This window comes from Salvelinus sp. IW2-2015, unplaced genomic scaffold, assembly GCF_002910315.2.
Source record: "Salvelinus sp. IW2-2015 unplaced genomic scaffold, ASM291031v2 Un_scaffold2997, whole genome shotgun sequence".
Taxonomy (NCBI): Eukaryota; Metazoa; Chordata; class Actinopteri; order Salmoniformes; family Salmonidae; genus Salvelinus; species Salvelinus sp. IW2-2015.
Genome location: NW_019944290.1, coordinates 48243 through 67640, shown reverse-complemented (window position 1 = coordinate 67640; position 19398 = coordinate 48243). Strand labels below are relative to the sequence as shown.

Sequence of the window (19398 nt, the reverse complement as noted above, 5' to 3'; positions counted from 1 at the left end):
GGTAGAAGCTGTTCAGAAGCCTCTTGGACCTAGACTTGGCGCTCTGGTACCGTTGCGCTGCGGTAGCAGAGAGAACAGTCATGACTAGGGTGGCTGGAGTCTTTGGCAATTTTTAGGGCCTTCCTCTGACACCGCCTGGTATAGAGGTCCTGGATGGCAGGAAGCTTGGCCCAAGTGATGTACTGGGCCGTTCGCACTACCCTCTGTAGTGCCTTGCGGTCGGAGGCCGAGCATGTGCCATACCAGGCAGTGATGCAACCATCAGGATGCTCTTCGATGGTGCAGCTGTAGAACCTTTTGAGGATCTTATTACCCATGCCAAATCTTTTCAGTCTCCGCAGGGGGAATAGGTTTTGTCGTGCCCGCTTCACGACTGTCTTGGTGTGCTTGGACCATGTTAGTTTGTTGGTGATGTGGACACCAAGGAACTTGAAGCTCTCAACCCGCTCCACTGCAGCCCCGTCGATGAGAATGGGGGCGTGCTCGCGTCCTCTTTTTCCTGTAGTCCACAATCATCTCCTTTGTCTTGAGGTATGCTAACGCTTCATCACCACTTCACACATAAAGGTTATGCTAACACTATGCTACGCTATATCACTACATTCCCCTCAAGGTGAGGACGAGGGGAGAGCTTAATTCAAAGGAATTCAGTCAGGTCCAACATACTATTGAGAGTAAGAATAGTAGAATACACAAGGTGCAATTTCGACATTTGGTTGTGCATGAGCAGTTTTTTCTCATTATGTCAGTCACTGACAGTCACTATTTAGCCCATGGCAGCTAACAATTTTTAGATTGGTTAAATTAGTCCAGTCAGCTATTTAAACTTGTTGTAATCATGGCCGAATAATGGCAAATGTGTAGAATTGCAGGAAATTAACTTTAAAACTAAAATAAGTCTCTAKACTCTCGCAWAGGGCCCCCAAAAGGCTAGGGCCGGCCAACACCCACTCCTGACCAACACCCAGGGGAAATACCCTGACCTSTCGCTCTTTCTCTTCTTACCAATAACACATTATTTATGACATGTTGTTTCAATACAGCAATAAAACTCTACAGGGAGACAATMCAGCCATTTTGACTATTTTCTATGTGAATTTTGCACACTTAGGGTGTAAATAGTATTKKTTTTAAGGTATTGTTCACGGTCACTTCTGCTGCAGACATTTATTCTATAGAATCTAGAACGTCCAGCGGTGTTTCTCACACACATAAAAAAACACAAAACTTTTATGTGCATATTCGCTGACCAACAGAACGCTGTGTCAACTTGTTCCTACATGCCAGTAACAGACTCAGGCAATTGTTCCCTTTTCATGCCTTTATTTGATGTTACTCGGTGTATGTGTGTGTGTGGTGTGTGTCCTACCAGCCCTGACTCAGTGCTCTGCACATGTTAAACGTAGTCAGACAGAAACAAAGTCCCATTAGACAGATGGCAGAGAGGTATAGAGCCAACCCTGCACCTGGTTCAGATGTGCTGGCTAGAATCTCAAACAGGACAGTGGGACAGACTACACTACAAACACAGGGGTTTGTGGAGCTAATTGAAGCCTTTGTGTCCCCTTCCTGTTMTAGCCAGACCCTCAATTACAGACAGCCCTGAGAAAGAAAGCCCTATTATCCATTAAGGCTATACTGTCTGAGAGCGACAGCCATTTATGGCCATCTGGACTTGAGCATGTTCTGCTTTGGCAGAGTAAGAGGACGTGTCCATCCAAAACATATGGAAACTTTGGGAAGACACATGCATTAAAAAATAAAATAATTAAGAAAATAAGTCTCAGTATTTCAGCATGTGTGGATCGGGACAGTACGGGAAATTATTCCTTGTTGTGGCAATATCTTCAGAAACTAGTTAACAACCTTTCTCCCACTCTGTTCTCACAGCCAATTCTCTGTCCTAACAGGAGAGTTAATTACTGGGAGTGAATGCTAACATGAAGATGAAAGGGTTAACTTAGGAGGGGTTAACTTGGTGAAAACAACAAGAGGAATTGACCAAAGGCCATGACACCTAAACCCTCCTTGGCCAACAACCATGGTGATGACGAGATGATGATTTGTGCTAGCTAGCTAGTCCTCAATCCAGCATAAAAATAGCCCAAATTTTTCTTACAGTGTGTCAAGGAGGGATGCATTTCAAAAGCTCAGAATGTGTTAAGCATTTACAGCTGATGTTAAAATAGCAAGCATGCCCCATCCCCACCTGCTATATTTTGTTACTTTGCTTTGCATTCGCTGTTTATGGTCCATGATGGCGTTAAAGTAGGTCCATAATGGTACTTTGGACGGTGAACCACAACAAATCGCAAACGAATATCCAACAATTGATTAATTTCCAAACTCTAACAGCCTGTGTGTGATACGCAAATGTGTAGAATATGTAGAATATACTTTGATACCAAAACATATTTTAGATATACATGCTTTACTCAATAGTTGAAATCTACCGACAATACGATAGAAAAGTACTTATTTAAACACTAACATCCTAATCATGCATATTAATTACTGTATACTGAAAACACCAATAGGATTGTCACGATAGATGCAACCTGTGTGGATAGTTATGAATAAGTAAGTACCATATGACATCGGACCAAAGTTAATTTCCGGGGAATATAAATACACACAGCTACTGAAATCCAAAGCCTCCAAGCAAGGACCCTAGAGAAGGTAAGGAATGGTTCTGGCAGCAACAAAACGCAGAAGACCATATCGATGGTGATGACAAGTACAAACAGAAAATAGAATCCAAAAATAGAAGCACTTAAAACGATTCCATGAGAATTTTGGATTGTGATGCAAAACTTGCTAACTTCACTATGAAATAGTTACGGTTGTCTGAGAAGCCACACTTTCTGTTCCACTAACCCAGAGAAGCAATGAAGCAGGTCAGGACCTTAACAGTCACCTTGATCCTTACAAACTGCTGTTCAATATTAGTAGTTCCTCTACACACGGGTCAAAGGCTCATGCTATTCTCACTTATCTAGGATCGATTTCCATAAAAACGGACATATGGTTTGATGAATACTTGGAATGCCTTGGAGGCATTGAAGGTGGCAAATTTGGTTTCATGCTATCACTTCAAACACTGAAGGAAACCCAGGACAAAAACCACAAAGGAAAACCCCCATTGTTCATGATACAATAAGTTCAGAGCTTTTTTAATTGCCGGGTGTTCCATCTCTTTCACTACTAACACACCCAGGGAATGTTTGGCCCATGTCCCCACTGACCCTCTTCCACCCCTTCTTTAAACCTCCTTTAAACCTGCCACCCTCAGCAGTGGGGCGGGGAGAGAGAAGGGGCTCTGTGCTAGCTGTCAGTCATGGCGAACTGCGTTTAAGTCTTTGTGATGCAAACACTTTGGAMATTGACAGAGAGCAGGAAGATTCAATCTCAAAGAGACATTCAATCTTAAAAGAAGGCTGAAGCCGAAAAGAACGCCTACAGGCCATGTGATATAAGTCTGCAGTAATGGGACACGACAACGTCAATGAGCATGAGGTTCAAATATTAAAAAAGAGGGTCTTACCTTTATCCTCTACTGTGAAGTAGAAGATATCACTTGTGGCGTTGCTACCATCAAGCAGCACGTAGCAAATCTTCATTTCGTCGATATCAGCTGATGACATGAAAGGGTGAATTGGAAATGTAAGGAGGAGAATCTCTACATTCTTTAGAACATCTGAGATGATTACTCCACTTTCTGCTGAAGGTTACTTACAGCCCTCAGGCATCYCTTTAGATTATGTCAAAGACAAAGGCATTACAATACTGATTCTGGCAGGAGTGTGAATACTGGTCTTACTGATATTGTAAACAGAATTTTCCCAAAGTACAGAACTTCAATCAATTTAAAATACAAATGAAAAAAAAGTACATTTGTCAGATTTTAATTGTTTTGAATGTTCGTTCACTTTTTCCTCAATTGTGTTTTTAATTTTTATATATGTAATATTAAATGCTAGTCTTACCTTGTGTGAAGGCCTTGATGCTGTCATTGCCCAGGGCGGTGTTCATGATGAAGCCGTGCTGTGGGGCCTCGGCCACGGTGTACTTGAGGACTTTGTGAGGACTGTCTCGATCCTCGGACTTCAGGGCCTTGCTGGTGATCAGGAAGCCAAGGTGGCCGCTATGCAGAACCCTTAGGGACGGGGCAGCRTTGTTGACCACGATCTGGGGGACCCCATTGTCAATAGTGCTGATGTGAATGGTCATCATCTGAGGCTTACGTGTCTCGTACACGGTATCAGGGAATACGTAGAAGTCGTTGTGTGTGCCGTCGGTGACGGTGAACGAGAAGCTGTCCTCGTTGGACTCGGTGCCATCGTGCTTGTAGGTGATGAGGTTCTCGTTCAGGTCCTGCTTGGTGAAGGTGTTGATTGGCTGGGTGCCGTTGAACAGCAACTGGCCATGAACRGGCACCTGGGTGACCACAAAGCGCAGCAGGTTGTCTGGGGTGTCACGGTCCTCCACGGTCAACTCGAATGGGGTGATGAGCTTGTTTTCGCCCTCTCCCAACAGCAGCTTGTGGACGCTCAGGACAGGTTTCTTGTTGTCCACGTCAGTGATGGACACTCTGAAGGTGCGGAAGACCGGGTTGTAGCCGTCCGTCACCTCGAACTCAAAGCTATCCATCTTCATCTCATCGTCTGAGGTGTGGATGTATAGATCTTGTTGCCGGCCAGCTGCAGCTGGGTGAAGGTGGAGATGGGCACACCTGGGAGGTCAGTGCATTCAAGATGGCCTCTGCTAGGGGCACGTGTGATGCTAAAGCTGAGGAACTCATCCGGGCTGTTGATGTCAGTGGTGCTGAGCAGGTCAGTGGTGAGAGTCACTTTGCCCCCTTCTTTTAGGGTCACGCCTTTGTTGATGACATCGGGGAAAACCATGTCGATGCTTCCGATGTTGATGTAGAAGTATCGGTCGATAAGGGGGTTAATGCCGTCAGTAACGTCGAACTTAAGCAGGTCACGGACACCCTCCTGGCCCGTATGCACATACTGGATCAGGTTTTTGTCGACTTCGTCTTGGGTGAAGTTCATGTCGAGGGTGATGTTGCCCACAACGTGTCCGAACTTGGTGATACGCTGGAGATAGCCTTGGCTTGGGCRGTAGCGCACAACGTAGATGAGCTCTTTGTCTTCCGAGTCCAGATCAGTAGCCTTCATGACTCTGTTGTTGATTATTTTGGTTTCTCCAATCTCAACCTCCAGTCCGTCATTGATGGCCATTCTCGGTGTCTCGTCATCGACAGGAATCACCATGATGAGAATCTTCTTCTCCACTGTGTGTTTCCCGTCTGTGAGCCTAACTTCGAAGCTGTCTTCTTTGGTCTCTGAGTCGTCGTGTTCGTAGATGATGTTGGAGGCCTCATTGATCTGTTCCAATGAGAACCTGACAACAGGGACTGTTCCCGTTGTAAGCTGCTGAACTATCTTGCCATGCTTGGGGTTCTTTATGATCTCAAACTCCAGTTCGTCCCCTGGAATATCTGCATCGGCCGCATTCAGGATGGGTGTGTCGATGACCAGACTCATGCCCTCCATCACGACAAACTCACGGATGAAGATCTCTGGTTTCTCATCATTGGCAGGGATGATGACGATGGGGAAAAAGTGGCGATCAGAGAAGTTGATGCCGTCGGAGCAACGGAAGGTGAACCTGTCTTCCACAGGCTCCACACCTTTGTGGATGCTCTGGACATAGTAGATATGACCGAGGAAGACATCTTTGAAGCTGAAGGCGGTGATGGCGGTGCCTGCTCTGGACTTCTCAGAACCTGGAGCTGGGGAGATATTCTCCACGTACCCGGATGTTGATTGGACAATAACGGTGCACAGGATGTCATTGTTGTCTGTGTCCATATCCTCAGTCATAACGTGATCCAGAGTAATGACYTTCTTCTCCCCTTCTATCACCACAAACTGCTCCCCGACACTGACGATGGGTGGGATGCTGTCGACGGGCAGGATGGTGACGAGCACCCGGACTCCTTGTACCTTGTTGCCCCCGACGACCCATTCATCGGACATGTCGGAGATGGTGAGGTTGAAGGAGTCATGCTCTTTGAAGGAGCCGATCTCACCACTAGTGTGGGCATACATCACCACGCCGTTGATGATGTCCTGTTGGGTGAACCTCTCGGCGCGGGCACCGCTCACCAGGATCTCACCGAGCCTGGGGGGCTCCTCAACGATGAAGGTCAGCATGAGGTCGTCAGTGTCTTCGTCATGGCCCTGGATGACGTTGCTGGTGATTTCAGTTGCCCCGTTCTCCAGGACATCGATGGATGCCCCTAGAAGGCCAGCAGGGAGCATGATGGTGGGGGTCTTGTCATCAACTGGGTTAATGGAGATCTTGATGATGATAGGTACCTCATGGAAGCCGTCGCTGACGTCACACTTGATAACGTCACTGAGGCTTTCCTCCCCGCCATGGATGTAGGCAATATGGCCATTTTCGATGTCATCCAGGACAAATGTCTCACTGTTRGACATATCGATCCCTAAATACTGCAACTGCCCATAGCGAGGAATCTGGGTCACAGTGAATAGAATATTTTCATATTCTGTGTCCTGGTCTGTGGCATCGAGCTCCTTCTTAGTGATGATGTACGTGCTTCTCTCCTGGCAAGTGAAACCAGTGTTGGTGATAAAGGGAGGCTTGTTGTCAACGGGCTGTAAGAAAATAGTGAATAGTCCATCTACTGTATTCCCAGCAGTATCCTCCACAATGAATGTGAACTGAAGGACTTTTGGAGTGATACCCAGTTCCTGGTCTGGAGGCTTGTAGGCCACTTTGTGGTGGTTGACCTGCGCCTGTGTGAACTCACTGATCACAGAGTCGGGACTGTCAGTCAGAACAATGTCACCCAGGGGGGCCGGGTTGTTCTCGTCTGTGTCAGTGGGGGGCTTGATGACGGTGTATTTCAGATCCCTGTCATCCGAGTCCAAATCTGTGTAACGCAAAAACGTCTTCTTGAAGTGAGTCAGCTCATACTCTTGCACTGTCATGTGAAGCGTGGTCCCTGGGTAGAGCTCTGGTGGGAGGTCATCCACCGGGTGGATTTTAATGGTGAAGGTATGCTCACCGGACTGGTTTGGTGGGTTATTGTCGTCTTGGACGCGGAACACAAACTGATCCATCACAGTGGTGGTGCTGTGAGGCCCAATGTGGCGGTAGAAGAGCTTCCCATCTAGAATGTCCTGCTGGAAACATTCGGTCACCACCTGTTCAAACATCTCATCTGTCTCACTGAACTTCCAGAGAGAGGGGTTAGAGGGAGGCTCCACTTGTCTGAGGATAAGCTCCCCTACAGTGGAGTACGGGGCCTCAAGGATGAATTTAATGGTAGAATCCTCTGAGTCTATGTCRGTGGCGCTCAGAATGAAGGGGGAAATCTGCATGATTTCATTCTTGAAAAGCACCAGGCCGGTGTTTGCATTGATAATAGGGGGTTCATCGTCAGTGGGGGCTATAGTGATAGGGAACAAAAACTCGACCTCATTGCTGCCATCAGTCATTCTAAAAATGATGTTGTCGCTGTAGGTGTCGCTGCCGTCGTGCTGGTAAACCACGATGCCGGCATCTAAATCGGCAGGTGTGAAGAATTTCCTGCGCGCGCCGAGCACCGRCAGCTCMCCGTGCTTCAAGCCGTCCACCACTGTGATTTTCACATTGTCCAGGTTATCTTCATCACTGATCTCTAAGTTGTGAGAGCTGGAGAGAGTTCTGGACTGGCCCTCAAACAAAAGCTGCCCTGTGTTCTTGGTTGCTACGGGAGCAAGAGTATTCATAGGCTTCACCACAATCATAAAGGCAAACGTATCAGAGACGGCGCCCTCTGTATCTACAATTTCAAACTCGAGCTGGAAAATCCTCTCTACTTCTGAATCCTCGGACGGAGGCTTATAGGCTATCTTCAAATCTTTAATGTCTCTCTGGTAGAACGAGGTGATGGGGAGGTTCTGATCATCTGTACTGATGATGTAGCCTTGCTGATGGCCCAGGGGGGAAGTAATGTTAAAGATTAAGTCGTCTGGATCAGATTCAACATCCTCGGCAGCCAACATATCACTGGTGATAGCTGTCATCACAAACTGATCAATCTCCATCATCATCATAGCAACAAAACTAGGCTTAGGAGGGGTGTTCTCTGTACCCTCTCTGATTCTAACCATGATCTGGAAATGCTCCTGCATAATGGTGTTTCCCTCATTATCCTGCAGCTCTACCAACATGGGGATATAGTCTCTGTTAGGAGAGTTGGTGGTGGATGTGTGCTTGTAGCGAATGCCTTGCTTAAGAAACTCATCACAGTCCATCATCTGGCCATTAGTGGAATTATTTAAAAGGGTGCCATACCTGGGGAGACCGCCGGCGCCGACCAGCGTGGCGACCTTGCACTGAGTGACACCATCCTCAAAGGAAAAGTCCAGGCCCTTTTTGTCGATGGGGTTGCTGTTGCTGTTGAGCTTGTCCACAGCCAGGGGCATGTTCCTGGTGAGGACCTCCAGCTGCTGGAAGACCACCTCCACCTCCAGCATGAAGGGGATGACCACCGTGTCCGTCTGGGAGTCGTAGCGTAGCTGCAGCTTCACCCTGTCTTTACTGGGGCTCCGGGAGCCAAAATGAGTGTATTTCACCTCATCACCGCCAAACGCACAGGGGAACTTCTTAGGGCTAAGCATTCCGGGTTTTTGGGCCAGTGGGTCATTCTCCAGGACCGTGATGGAGCAGCGGTCTCCGGGCTGCACCTCAGTCACCAGGTCATTGACAGGGTCCAGGTACACAGACTTCCCGAAGGGAACACGGAGGCCATTGTTGGCCACAATGATGCTGTCAGCATTATGTCCTTGTCGTTGTCGGTAAAGGAAACCCGAATCGAATTGGTGGGGCTCCGCGTCCACAGAAGAAAAGCAAAAGACAAGAGTGAAAAGCACAAAGAGGCATCTCAACAAACGTGCCTGCCCTTTACAAAGTCCTGTCCTTTGCAGACAACCAGCCATGTCCACTGCCAGTTGCCCTGCAACTTTGTATAACTCAGCAGAAATAAATGTCCTTCAAATCAAATCTCTCCAGAGAAGAAAAAAGATGAGAAAAAGTCAACCCCACTGGCAGTTGAAAAGTTGAAGCTTGGGTCTCTTGCTCTCTCCTCTGCTCCCTCTTTCTCTCTCTCTGTCCACACACACACTACACAGGAAAGTGTAGTTGATCTTATGGTGCAGGTAATACTGAAGCAGTAGACAGTGACAGCGCCCCCAGACTCCTCCCTCTGACAACACGGAGAGAATTCCTCCTGCCCCAACAGCTAATTTAAGAAAGCACATTGGACAGCCCCTCCAGTACCCTTGCCTACTCCCCCCCCCCTCTCCCCTTGCCTATCCCCTCCCCCCCGCTCTCTTCCCACTGCCTATCCCCTCCTCCCCTCTCTCTTACCCCCTGCCTATCCCTCCCAGCCTTCCCTCCTCCTCTATACCCCCCAGCCTTTCCTGTCTCAGACCCCCATCCTCCTCTGCCCACAACAAACTACCTAAACAACTCCCCCTCTCCAAAAGAAACCTAAATCATCAGTTGAAGACCTCCAAAAATGCTGTGTCCAGGTTTTCAAGACAACACATGCAGAATTGGCTTTAATGTGGGTCGGGACCCAAAGTGGGCCCTGGGCATGTATGTGAGAGAAGGGTTATGAAAATAATCACACACATTTCTTCTTAATTTGGGTTGATGGAGGACGATTTTGGTACGGGAGCAACATCAATTTCTCATTTGGGTCTCGAGCTGAAAAAGTTTAAGAACCCCTGGTCTAAACACATTGATAATAGACCTCCTTACATAAAGGCACAGTTTGATTAATGCGTATTATTTTGAATGGGTCTTAGATTAAGGAGGATGTGATGATTTGTGGAGTTTACCTTAAATATTTCAGATTCAAACACCAGTGCTGATTCAGAGGTTGACTTTCATTGTGCATTAAACATGATCAAACACTGAACAGGAGCGTTTCAAGAGCAAGGCAATGACCCTATGGAACACTGATGATAGTGCCCTCTATTGGGTAACCAGGGTCAGGTTACATGAACTACGGTTATTGAACTACATTCCAACCAAAATAGAAAACCCCCAAAAATCCCATTTAGTCAGTTAACATGATCAGTTAAATATGAAATGCAAAAAACAAAGTAACAAGAGTTTTAAAATATCACATACATAAAGTTTTCCTCAGGGTATTTTTCATGGTCAGATATTATGAGGTATAAGTAGGCAGGTAACCTGCCCCATTAGTTTCGGAGACACTTTGAAGTCAACTTGTGCTCTGATAGGCTATATCGTCTGCGATCCCATGGTAATTTCACATTGTGCTTCATGTGAACAGTGGGGTCTTTCAGAAGGGCCAGGTCCAATGCTAATGAACCATGACATACATCTCTCTTATCATACTGTGGCCTTGACAGACAGGCTACCAGAGAATACCCACAGCCAAGGTCAGTAACGTAATGTCCTCTTCCTCCCCTCCACTCTATTCCTGTGTTCAGGGGCCCTGGTATATCACCATACCACAACCCCTCACACCTTGGGGTTAACAAGCTTCTATTCTATTTTTCGCTGCATGGGATGATATTTGAAAAGGTTTAGAATATCATCATACAAAGCATTCATGTTTAATGCAGCAGAAAACACTCGACAACATATGCACAAGGAAAACCTTTAAGTGTTGTTCCCAAGACATCCTATACAGTGCATTCGGAAAGACTTTCCACATTAAATTGTTTTATCCCTCATCAATCTACACACAACACCCCATAATGACAAAGCAAAAACAGTTTTTTTTTCCTTTATATTATTTTTTGCAAATGTATATATAGAAAACCCAGAAATATCACATTTACAAAAGTATTCAGACCCTTTATTCAGTACTTTGTTGAAGCACCTTTGCAGCGATTACAGCCTCGAGTCTTCTTGGGTATGACGCTACAAATCAAATCACTCAAATAAAATGTTATTAGTCACATGCGCCGAATACAACAGTGAAATGCTTACTTATGAGCCCCTAACCAACAATGCAGTTTTAAAAAATACAGATAAGAATAAGAAATAAAAGTAACAAGTAATTAAAGAGCAGCAGTAAAATAACAATAGTGTGAATATATACAGGGGTGTACCGATACAGAGTCAATGTGCGGGGGCACCGGTTAGTTGAGGTAGTATGTACATGTAGGTAGAGTTATTAAAGTGACTATGCATAGATGATAAAAGAGGATAGCAACGGTGTAAAAGAGGGGAAAAGGGGGGCCTAGGCACCACTGTATGGGGAGTTTCTCCATTCTACTCTGCAGATCCTCTCAAGCTCTGTCAAGTTGGATGGGGAGCGTCGCTGCACAGCTATTTTCAGGTCTCCCCAGAGATGTTCGATGGGGTCAAGTTCGAGCTCTGGCTGGGCATTCAAGGACATTCAGAGACTTGTCCCAAACCACTCCTGCGTTGTCTTGGCTATGTGCTTAGGTCGTGTTCCTGTTGGAAGGTGAACCTTCGCCCCAGTCTGAGTTCTTGAGCACTCTGGAACAGTTTTTTTTTAATCAAGGACCTCTCGTACTTTGCTTCGTTCATCTTTCCCTCAATCCGGACTAGTCTCCCAGTAGCTCCCACTGATAAACATCCCTACAGCATGATGCTGCCATCACCATGCGTCACCGTAGGGATGGTGCCAGGTTTCCTCCAGACTTGACAGTCGGCATCAGGCCAAAGAGTTCAATCTTGGTTTCATCAGACCAGAGAATCATTTTTTAGGTGCCTTTTGGCAACTCCAAGGGGCTGTCATGTGCCTTTTACTGAGGAGTGGCTTCAGTCTGGCCACTCTACCATAAAGGCCTGATTGGTAGAGTGCTGCAGAGATGGTTGTCCTTCTGGAAGTTTTCCCATCTCCACAGAGGAACTCTGGAGCGACCATCGGGTTCTTGGTCACCTGCCTGACCAAGGCCTTCTCCGCCGATTGCTCAGTTTGGCCCGGTGGCGCAGCTCTAGGAAGAGTATTGGTGGTTCCAAACTTCTTCCGTATAAGAATGATGACCACTGTGTTTCTGGGAACCTTCAATGCTGCAGACATGTTATTTATTTTTATTTTATTTTTTTAACCCATTTTCTCCCCAATTTTCGTGGTATCCAATCGCTAGTAATTACTATCTTGTCTCATCGCTACAACTCCCGTACGGGCTCGGGAGAGACGAAGGTCGAAAGCCATGCGTCCTCCGAAGCACAACCCAACCAAGCCGCACTGCTTCTTAACACAGCGCGCCTCCAACCCGGAAGCCAGCCGCACCAATGTGTTCGGAGGAAACACCGTGTACCTGGCCCCCTTGGTTAGCGCGCACTGCGCCCGGCCCGCCACAGGAGTCGCTGGAGCGCGATGAGACAAGGATACCCTACCGGCCAAACCCTCCCTAACCCGGACGACGCTATGCCAATTGTGCGTCGCCCCACGGACCTCCCGGTCGCGGCCGGCTGCGACAGAGCCTGGCGCGAACCCAAGACTCTGGTGGTGCAGCTAGCACTGCGATGCAGTGCCCTAGACCACTGCACCACCCGGGAGGCCCCGCTGCAGACATGTTTTGGTACCCTTCCCCAAGATATGTGCCTTGACACAATCCTGTCTCGGAGCTCTACAGACAATTCCTTTGACCTCATGGCTTGGTTTTTGCTCTGACATGCACTGTCAACTGTGGTACCTTATATAAAACAGTGTGTGCCTTTCCAAATCATGTCCAATCAATTGAATTTACCCCAGGTGAACTCCAATCAAGTTTTAGAAACATCAATGAAAACAGGATGCACCTGAGCTCAATTTCGAGTCTCATAGCAAAGGGTCTGAATTGTTTTTATTTTTTTATAGATTTGCTAAAATTTCCAAATACCTGTGTTTCACTTTGTCATTCTGGGGTATTGTGTGTAATTGATGAGGAAAAACATGTATTTAATCCATTTAAGAATAAGTTTGTAATGTAACAAAATGTTGAATAAAGGAAGGAGTCTGAATACTTTCTGAATGCCCTGAATGTAGTCCTCCATATGACGCCTGTGTAATATAAAATTAACTAAGGGAGAGGATTTTATTGGTAACATGAGCCATGTTTTAACATTATCATTCATCCCTGGGAAATAGACATGGACAACAGTAGAGATTGGAGGATCAGTTTACAAAATGGATGTCAGCCTCTTAGTCCACTCAAACAGTACACATTGACCTAACTCAACATCAACACTCGCTTGAACAAAATACATTTTCAACTGCAACTGTCAACGCAAAACAAAATGGCACCAGGTATACAGGCCTACAGGGCAAATATTGAACGCCTCAATAAGTTAAACAATGTGACATGTGTGACCTGGTCATGTGGCGGTGTTTGATCTGTTCACGGGGTTGGTGCCCTTTAGGGTCAGGTCTCTGGGACACCCCGGCACCAAACTCCTCTCTGTCACACACYGAGAACCACCCAGCACCTGGCATCAGCTGGCCTAGCAGGACAGGTGGGGTGACAGTGACACTGGCCTCATCCCCTAACAAACCCCTTCCCTTAATGACACAAGACTAGAAACAGCTTATGTTACAATCAGACAGATACAGTAACCAAAAAGCCATTTCAATCAATCAGTCAATCAATCTATAAATTACAATAACCAGTCCTAGACCCCAAAGTCCAAGCAGAAGCAGAACCAAAGTGTCCAGGAAAAACTCCCAAGTATGAAGAAACCTAGAGAGGAAGCAGGCTTTCCATATGTGTATGAGTAAATATCATATTTATGATTCTTGTCATAATAGTTTATAGCTAGGCTATATTACTGATGATTGGAAGTGACCTGCAGAATTCGATAGACCATGTCTCTACTGTAGTTAAAAAGGCACTGGATGACCTTTCCTATAAATTATTAGTAGAAAGTCCAAATATATCCTTTGCGGTGGGCTGTCACTGGCATCAGATTTAAAGCCATGCAATGATGGAAAGCCCCTCCGAGGCCCGTCCTCCCTGGATATGGAGAGATGGAGAGGAGTTTATCTCATCTCATGACGCGACACATGATCTAGGCATCTACGCCAGCAGCCAGGTCTTCAGCATTCTCACGTCAATGTCTTTTTATGATTATTATATTTTTCATCTAAACTACGATTGGACGACAGTAAGCATGAGGGTTCGCTGGGTTCTCATGATGGTGGGTCACGATGACACAGCATGACACAGAGAGACGTGTTGCGGTCAGATTGGGGATCCAGGGAGAATGTGAGAATGCACCCTCGGTATGGCGCGGCGCAAGGTCACGTTAAGATAAATATACTTAGTGACCTTTTATAGAGTAACGTGTATGATAGCTATTAAGCTATAATCATGATGACGTTGGTCCACAGTTTCAATTTTAAAAAGCGCAAGTCTTCTATACTTCTTTCTCTTTTATCATGATTACCAAGTATAGTCAAGGAGAATAAGGAATTATTATTGCAGAAACCCAAACTTACTGTTCTAGAAATGTAAGTGTAGCAATAATTTCTCATTCATTCAATCTACCACAGCTGGTACAAATGAAATACAGTTTCAAGTGATTAATATGGCTGTTCTGTCACTGAATCACTTTCTGGTGAAATKGGCTCAATCTATAAATCTCTTTAATACGGATAGGAAGCACTGGACATAAATMTTTTGTACATTTTTTAAAATGTATTTTTTTACCTTTATTTAACTAGGCAAGTCAGTTAAGAACAAATTCTTATTTACAATGACGGCCTACCCTGGCCGAACTCTCCCCTAACCCAGAAGACGCTGGGCCAACTGTTTTCCGCCCTATGGGACTCCCGATCATGGCCGGTTGTGATACAGCCCGGGATCAAACCCGGGTCTGTAGTGACGCCTGTAGCACTGCGATACAGTGCCTTAGAACTCTGCACCACTCGGTCGCCCCGGGAAGAGATTTTTATAAGGGGGCCCATTGAACAATGCATGGGTGGGTGACCTCTGGGTGAGCTGCTGAACTTATACCTTAAATAACGCTGATAAAAATAAAAGGCTGTACTGTTTCTGGAGATGCTGACGCGTTTCGGACAACACTGCATGGCACTTAGCAACCTCCTCCCGTGACAAACGCCCCTTAACGTGTGCCGAATACCCAGCATGGCATGCATTCTGCATCTAGGTCCTTTCATTACATCTCCTAAATAAGTCCTGCATTACCCCCGCTCGTTTGGACAGTTATAGGAATGGAAAGGTGGGTGTGTCCGAATGGTGTAACTATAGAAACAAACAAACCAAGCTTTTTATATAACTGTATAACCCCAATGGTTATTGACTTAATTTCTATGGTTTAAGAAACTATTTCYGTTTCGCTCCAAGCAGGATAGGGTTTCCTCTCTAGTTGTCATCCAACCCAGGCAGTACTGTACTTCATTATGGACCATTAGATTGTTCCAGGGGTTAAATGCTAAGTAGAAAATGCTAGCAGTGACTGCCAAAAGAGTTGCGCTGAGTGTATGTGCTGCCTGTGGATGCTGCTAATAAGGGTCATTACCCTAGGATTAGCCTAGCATTAGCACAAGCCTAGCATTAGCCTAGTGTTAGCATTAGCCATAGCTGGTTGAGTCACAGTACAGTAACAGTATATAACACATGGCATAGTGCTAACTGACCATTAGCTTGACTGTACTGTATCAACGGCCTAGTTGTGTGAGGTTTACCTTCTCTGTTCCCTTGGCCATGCTCTTAATGATGGCCGTTGGTAAACAGAGAGAGGTTGGGCAGGGGCCAGGGCATTCCGCTCCTGCTGCTGCCAGGTCTCACCTCACCATCCTGGGGACAGGCACACGATGACAGACCCTTAATGACCCATGATGGATGGAGAACAAAGCCGAAGTGTATTCTCAAAATCCCTCTCTTCCTCCCGAGAAAAGATTGGGAATTCCTACTGTCTATGTCATGCTTGACTTTTGCAGCAGTTGTTCGTTCCACAAAGGTGAAGTCAAATTGAGGTCCAGGCAGAAGCTTACATGACTCATGCTTTCCGGTAATGTATATTTTCCCCATCTTACAAATGTTCCCATTACAACCATCGAGAGTTTAGGACTATAAGGTTCATTTTTGTCAAAATTGAATTATTGACATAGCCTTGTTCGGTTCAATGTTCTCTACCTATATAGTACTCTAAATACCCCAATTCATGTTGTTAAGTCCAAAGAATACAAGATACCCATCACTGACACCATTCAAACCAATGAGGGTTCGGAACTTTAAAGCCAATTATCTCAGAATCATCTTTTTGCAGATGTAAAACTTAAAGTGGATTTTTTACTTTAAACTCGGACAAAACAGAGATGTTAGTTCTAAGTCCCAAAAACAAAAAGATCTTCTGTTGGATCTGACAATTCATCTTGGCGGTTGTACAGTCATCTCAAATAAAACTGTGAAGGACCCCGGCGTTACTATTGAACCCTGATCTTGCTTTTTGACGAACATATCAAGAATATTTCAAGGACAGCTTTTTTTTTTATCTTCGTAACATGGCAAAAATCTGAAACTTTCTGTCCAAAGATATGCAGAAACATGTATCCATGCTTTTATCACTTCTAGATTAGACTACGGCAATGCTCTACTTTCCAGCTACCCGGATAAAGCACTAAATAAACTTCAGTTAGTGCTGAACACGGCTGCTAGAATCTTGACAAGAACCAAATAATTTGAACAAATTACTCCACTGCTAGCCTCTCTACTCTGGCTTCCTGTTAAGGCTAGGGCTGATTTCAAGGTTTTACTGCTAACCTACAAAGCATTACATGTGCCTGCTCCTACCTATTTTTCCAATTTGGTCCTGCCATACATACCTACATGTATGCTATGGTCACAAGACGCAGGCCTCCTTACTGTCCCTTGAATTCTAAGAAAACAGCTGGAGGCAGGGCTTTATAGAGCTCAATTTTTATGGAATGGTCTGCCTATCCATGTGAAAGATGCAGACTCGGTCTCGACCTTTAAGTCTTTATTGAAGACTCATCTCAATCCTATGATTGAGTGTAGTCTGGCTCAGGAGTGTGAAGTGAATGGAAAGGCACTGGAGCAACGAACCGCCCTTGCTGTCTCTGGGCTGAGTCACTGGCTTACTGGTGCTCTTCCATGCCGTCCCTAGGAGGTGTGGGTCACTTGAGTGAGTTGAGTCACTGACGTGATCTTCCTGTCRGGGTTGGCGCCCCCCTCGCGTTCGTGCCGTGGGCGAGATCTTCGTGGGCTATACTCYGCCTTGTCTCAGGGTAGTAAGTTGGTGGTTGAAGATATCCCTCTATTGGTATGGGGGCTGTGCTTTGGCAACGTGGGTGGGGTTATATCCTGCCTGGTTGGCCCTGTCCGGGGGTATCGTTGGATGGGGCCACAGTGTCTCCCGACCCCTCCTGTGTCAGCCTCCAGTATTTATGCTGCAATACTTTGTGTCGGGGGGCTAGGGTCAGTCTGTTATATCTAGAGTATTTCTCCTGTCTTATACGGTGTCCTATGTGAATTTAAGTATGCTCTCTTTTTCCTAGCCACCGTGCTTCTACATCTGCATTGCTTGCTGTTCAGGGTTTTAGGCTGGGTTTCTGTACAGCACTTTGTGACATCGGCTGATATAAAAAGGGCTTTATAAATACATTTGATTGATTGATAATCCCAAGCGCTCACATAAGTTTGTCTTTAGCTTCCATGAATTTGATTTACAGAAGTCCCTAACAGATGACTAGTCATGCATATTCATTGTCAAACATCTATCATGTACACTGAGTATACCAAACATTAGGAACACCTCCCTAATATTGAGTTGGGACCCCCCTTTGCCCTCAGAACAGACTCAATTCGTCAGGGCATGGACTCTACAAGGTGTCGAAAGCGTTCCACAGGGATGCTGGCCCATGTTGACTCCAATGTATCCCACATTTGTGTCAAGTTGGCTGGATGTCCTTTGGGTGGTGGACCATTCTTAATACACATGGGAAACTGTTGAGTGTGAAAAGCAGCGTTGCAGTTCTTGACACAAATCGGTTTGCCTGCCAGCTACTACCATACTCCGTTCAAAGGCAGTTACATTTTTGGTCTTGCTCATTCAACCTCTGAATGGCACACATACACAATCCATGTCTCAKGGCTTAAAAATCCWTCTTTAACCTGTCTCCTRCCCCTCATCTTGATTTAACAAGTGACATCAATAAAGGATCATAGCTTTCACCTGGTCATGGAAAGAGCAGGTGTTCTCAATGTTTTGTATACTCAGTATATGAATACTCACATGTGTGCCCAGGGCAGCAAGTAACCACAAATCTGAATGACCCAAGTATGACTTTCTCCACTTTGTAATCAAATTAATGCATTGACAAAGTTATTATTAAAAATATACTTCTCCCACTTTTAATCAAATTAATGCCATTGACAATTATTATTAAAATTGCATTAAGAGTAACCATGCAAAGGAATGTAAAAGAAAAAATATTGAATTATATAATCTACATTCTTGTGGGAAAAAGGTGCATATCTGAACCTAAAAGGTTGCTCCGACTGTCCCCTGATAGGATAACCTTTGAAGAACCTTTTTGGTTCCAGGTAGAACCTTTAGGTTCCATGTAGACCCTTTCCACAGAGGTTCTACATGACACCCAAAAGGTTTCTACCTGGATCCAAAAGGGCTATCCCATGGGGACAGCCGAAAACCCTTTTGGAACCTTTTTCTAAGAGTGTAGGCTACCAATAAGAGACATAAACATATGTTGTTTACTTTAGCGTAATTCTCAACAAGTCCGTGTCTGTAAATTCCTAACCATGTCATGAACCACTACTTCTGCGTCCCGCTGTGTACTGTAGCACCACACCTCGTCATGTAGGTTGTCTGGTCATATCTGTCACACTTGTTTCACACGTATTTAAAACATTCTATGCATTCTCAACAGGTCCGTAAAGTTTATAGCTCTTGCACATTCAACCTCTACATCAGGGTGTTGAGAATGGCTAGTTACAGCTGCACGGGACAGTTGTGGACAGGCATCCCTGTGGCCAATGTCAGTAGTGAAGGGGAGAACAAGTTACTGGTAGAGGACACCGTTATTTTACTAGGCTGCACAGTGCTAACCTTTGCGCACTCAAGCTGCTGTAACACGACGACAAATTATAGTGTCAATGTATTCTGGCTGTTCGTGACAGAGGCTGCCTTTACACAGGCAGCCCATTTCTGATTTTTGTTTCACTGCTTGGTCTTTTGACCAACTCAGATTAGTTCTGAAAAAGATCTGATGTGAAAAGATCTGATGTGATTTGTCAATGACCAATTAGTGGAAAATGATCAGATTTGTCTGCCTGTGTAAACGCAGCCTAATCACCCCCAGTTTGGTACTGAAGT

At 45.5% G+C, this 19398-nt stretch overlaps 1 protein-coding gene across 1 annotated transcript in view; it reads right to left on the bottom strand.

Moving 5' to 3' along the window:
• The window catches only part of LOC112075131 (FRAS1-related extracellular matrix protein 2-like), a 29798-nt gene extending 20522 nt beyond the window's left edge, over window positions 1-9276 (bottom strand). The window contains 3 exon segments of the mRNA XM_024142166.2: window positions 3545-3634; window positions 3987-4682; window positions 4685-9276. Of these exon segments, the coding sequence (XP_023997934.2) occupies window positions 3545-3634; window positions 3987-4682; window positions 4685-9023 (5125 nt within the window). The 5' untranslated portion in view covers window positions 9024-9276.
• Between the last annotated feature and the right edge of the window lie 10122 nt (window positions 9277-19398).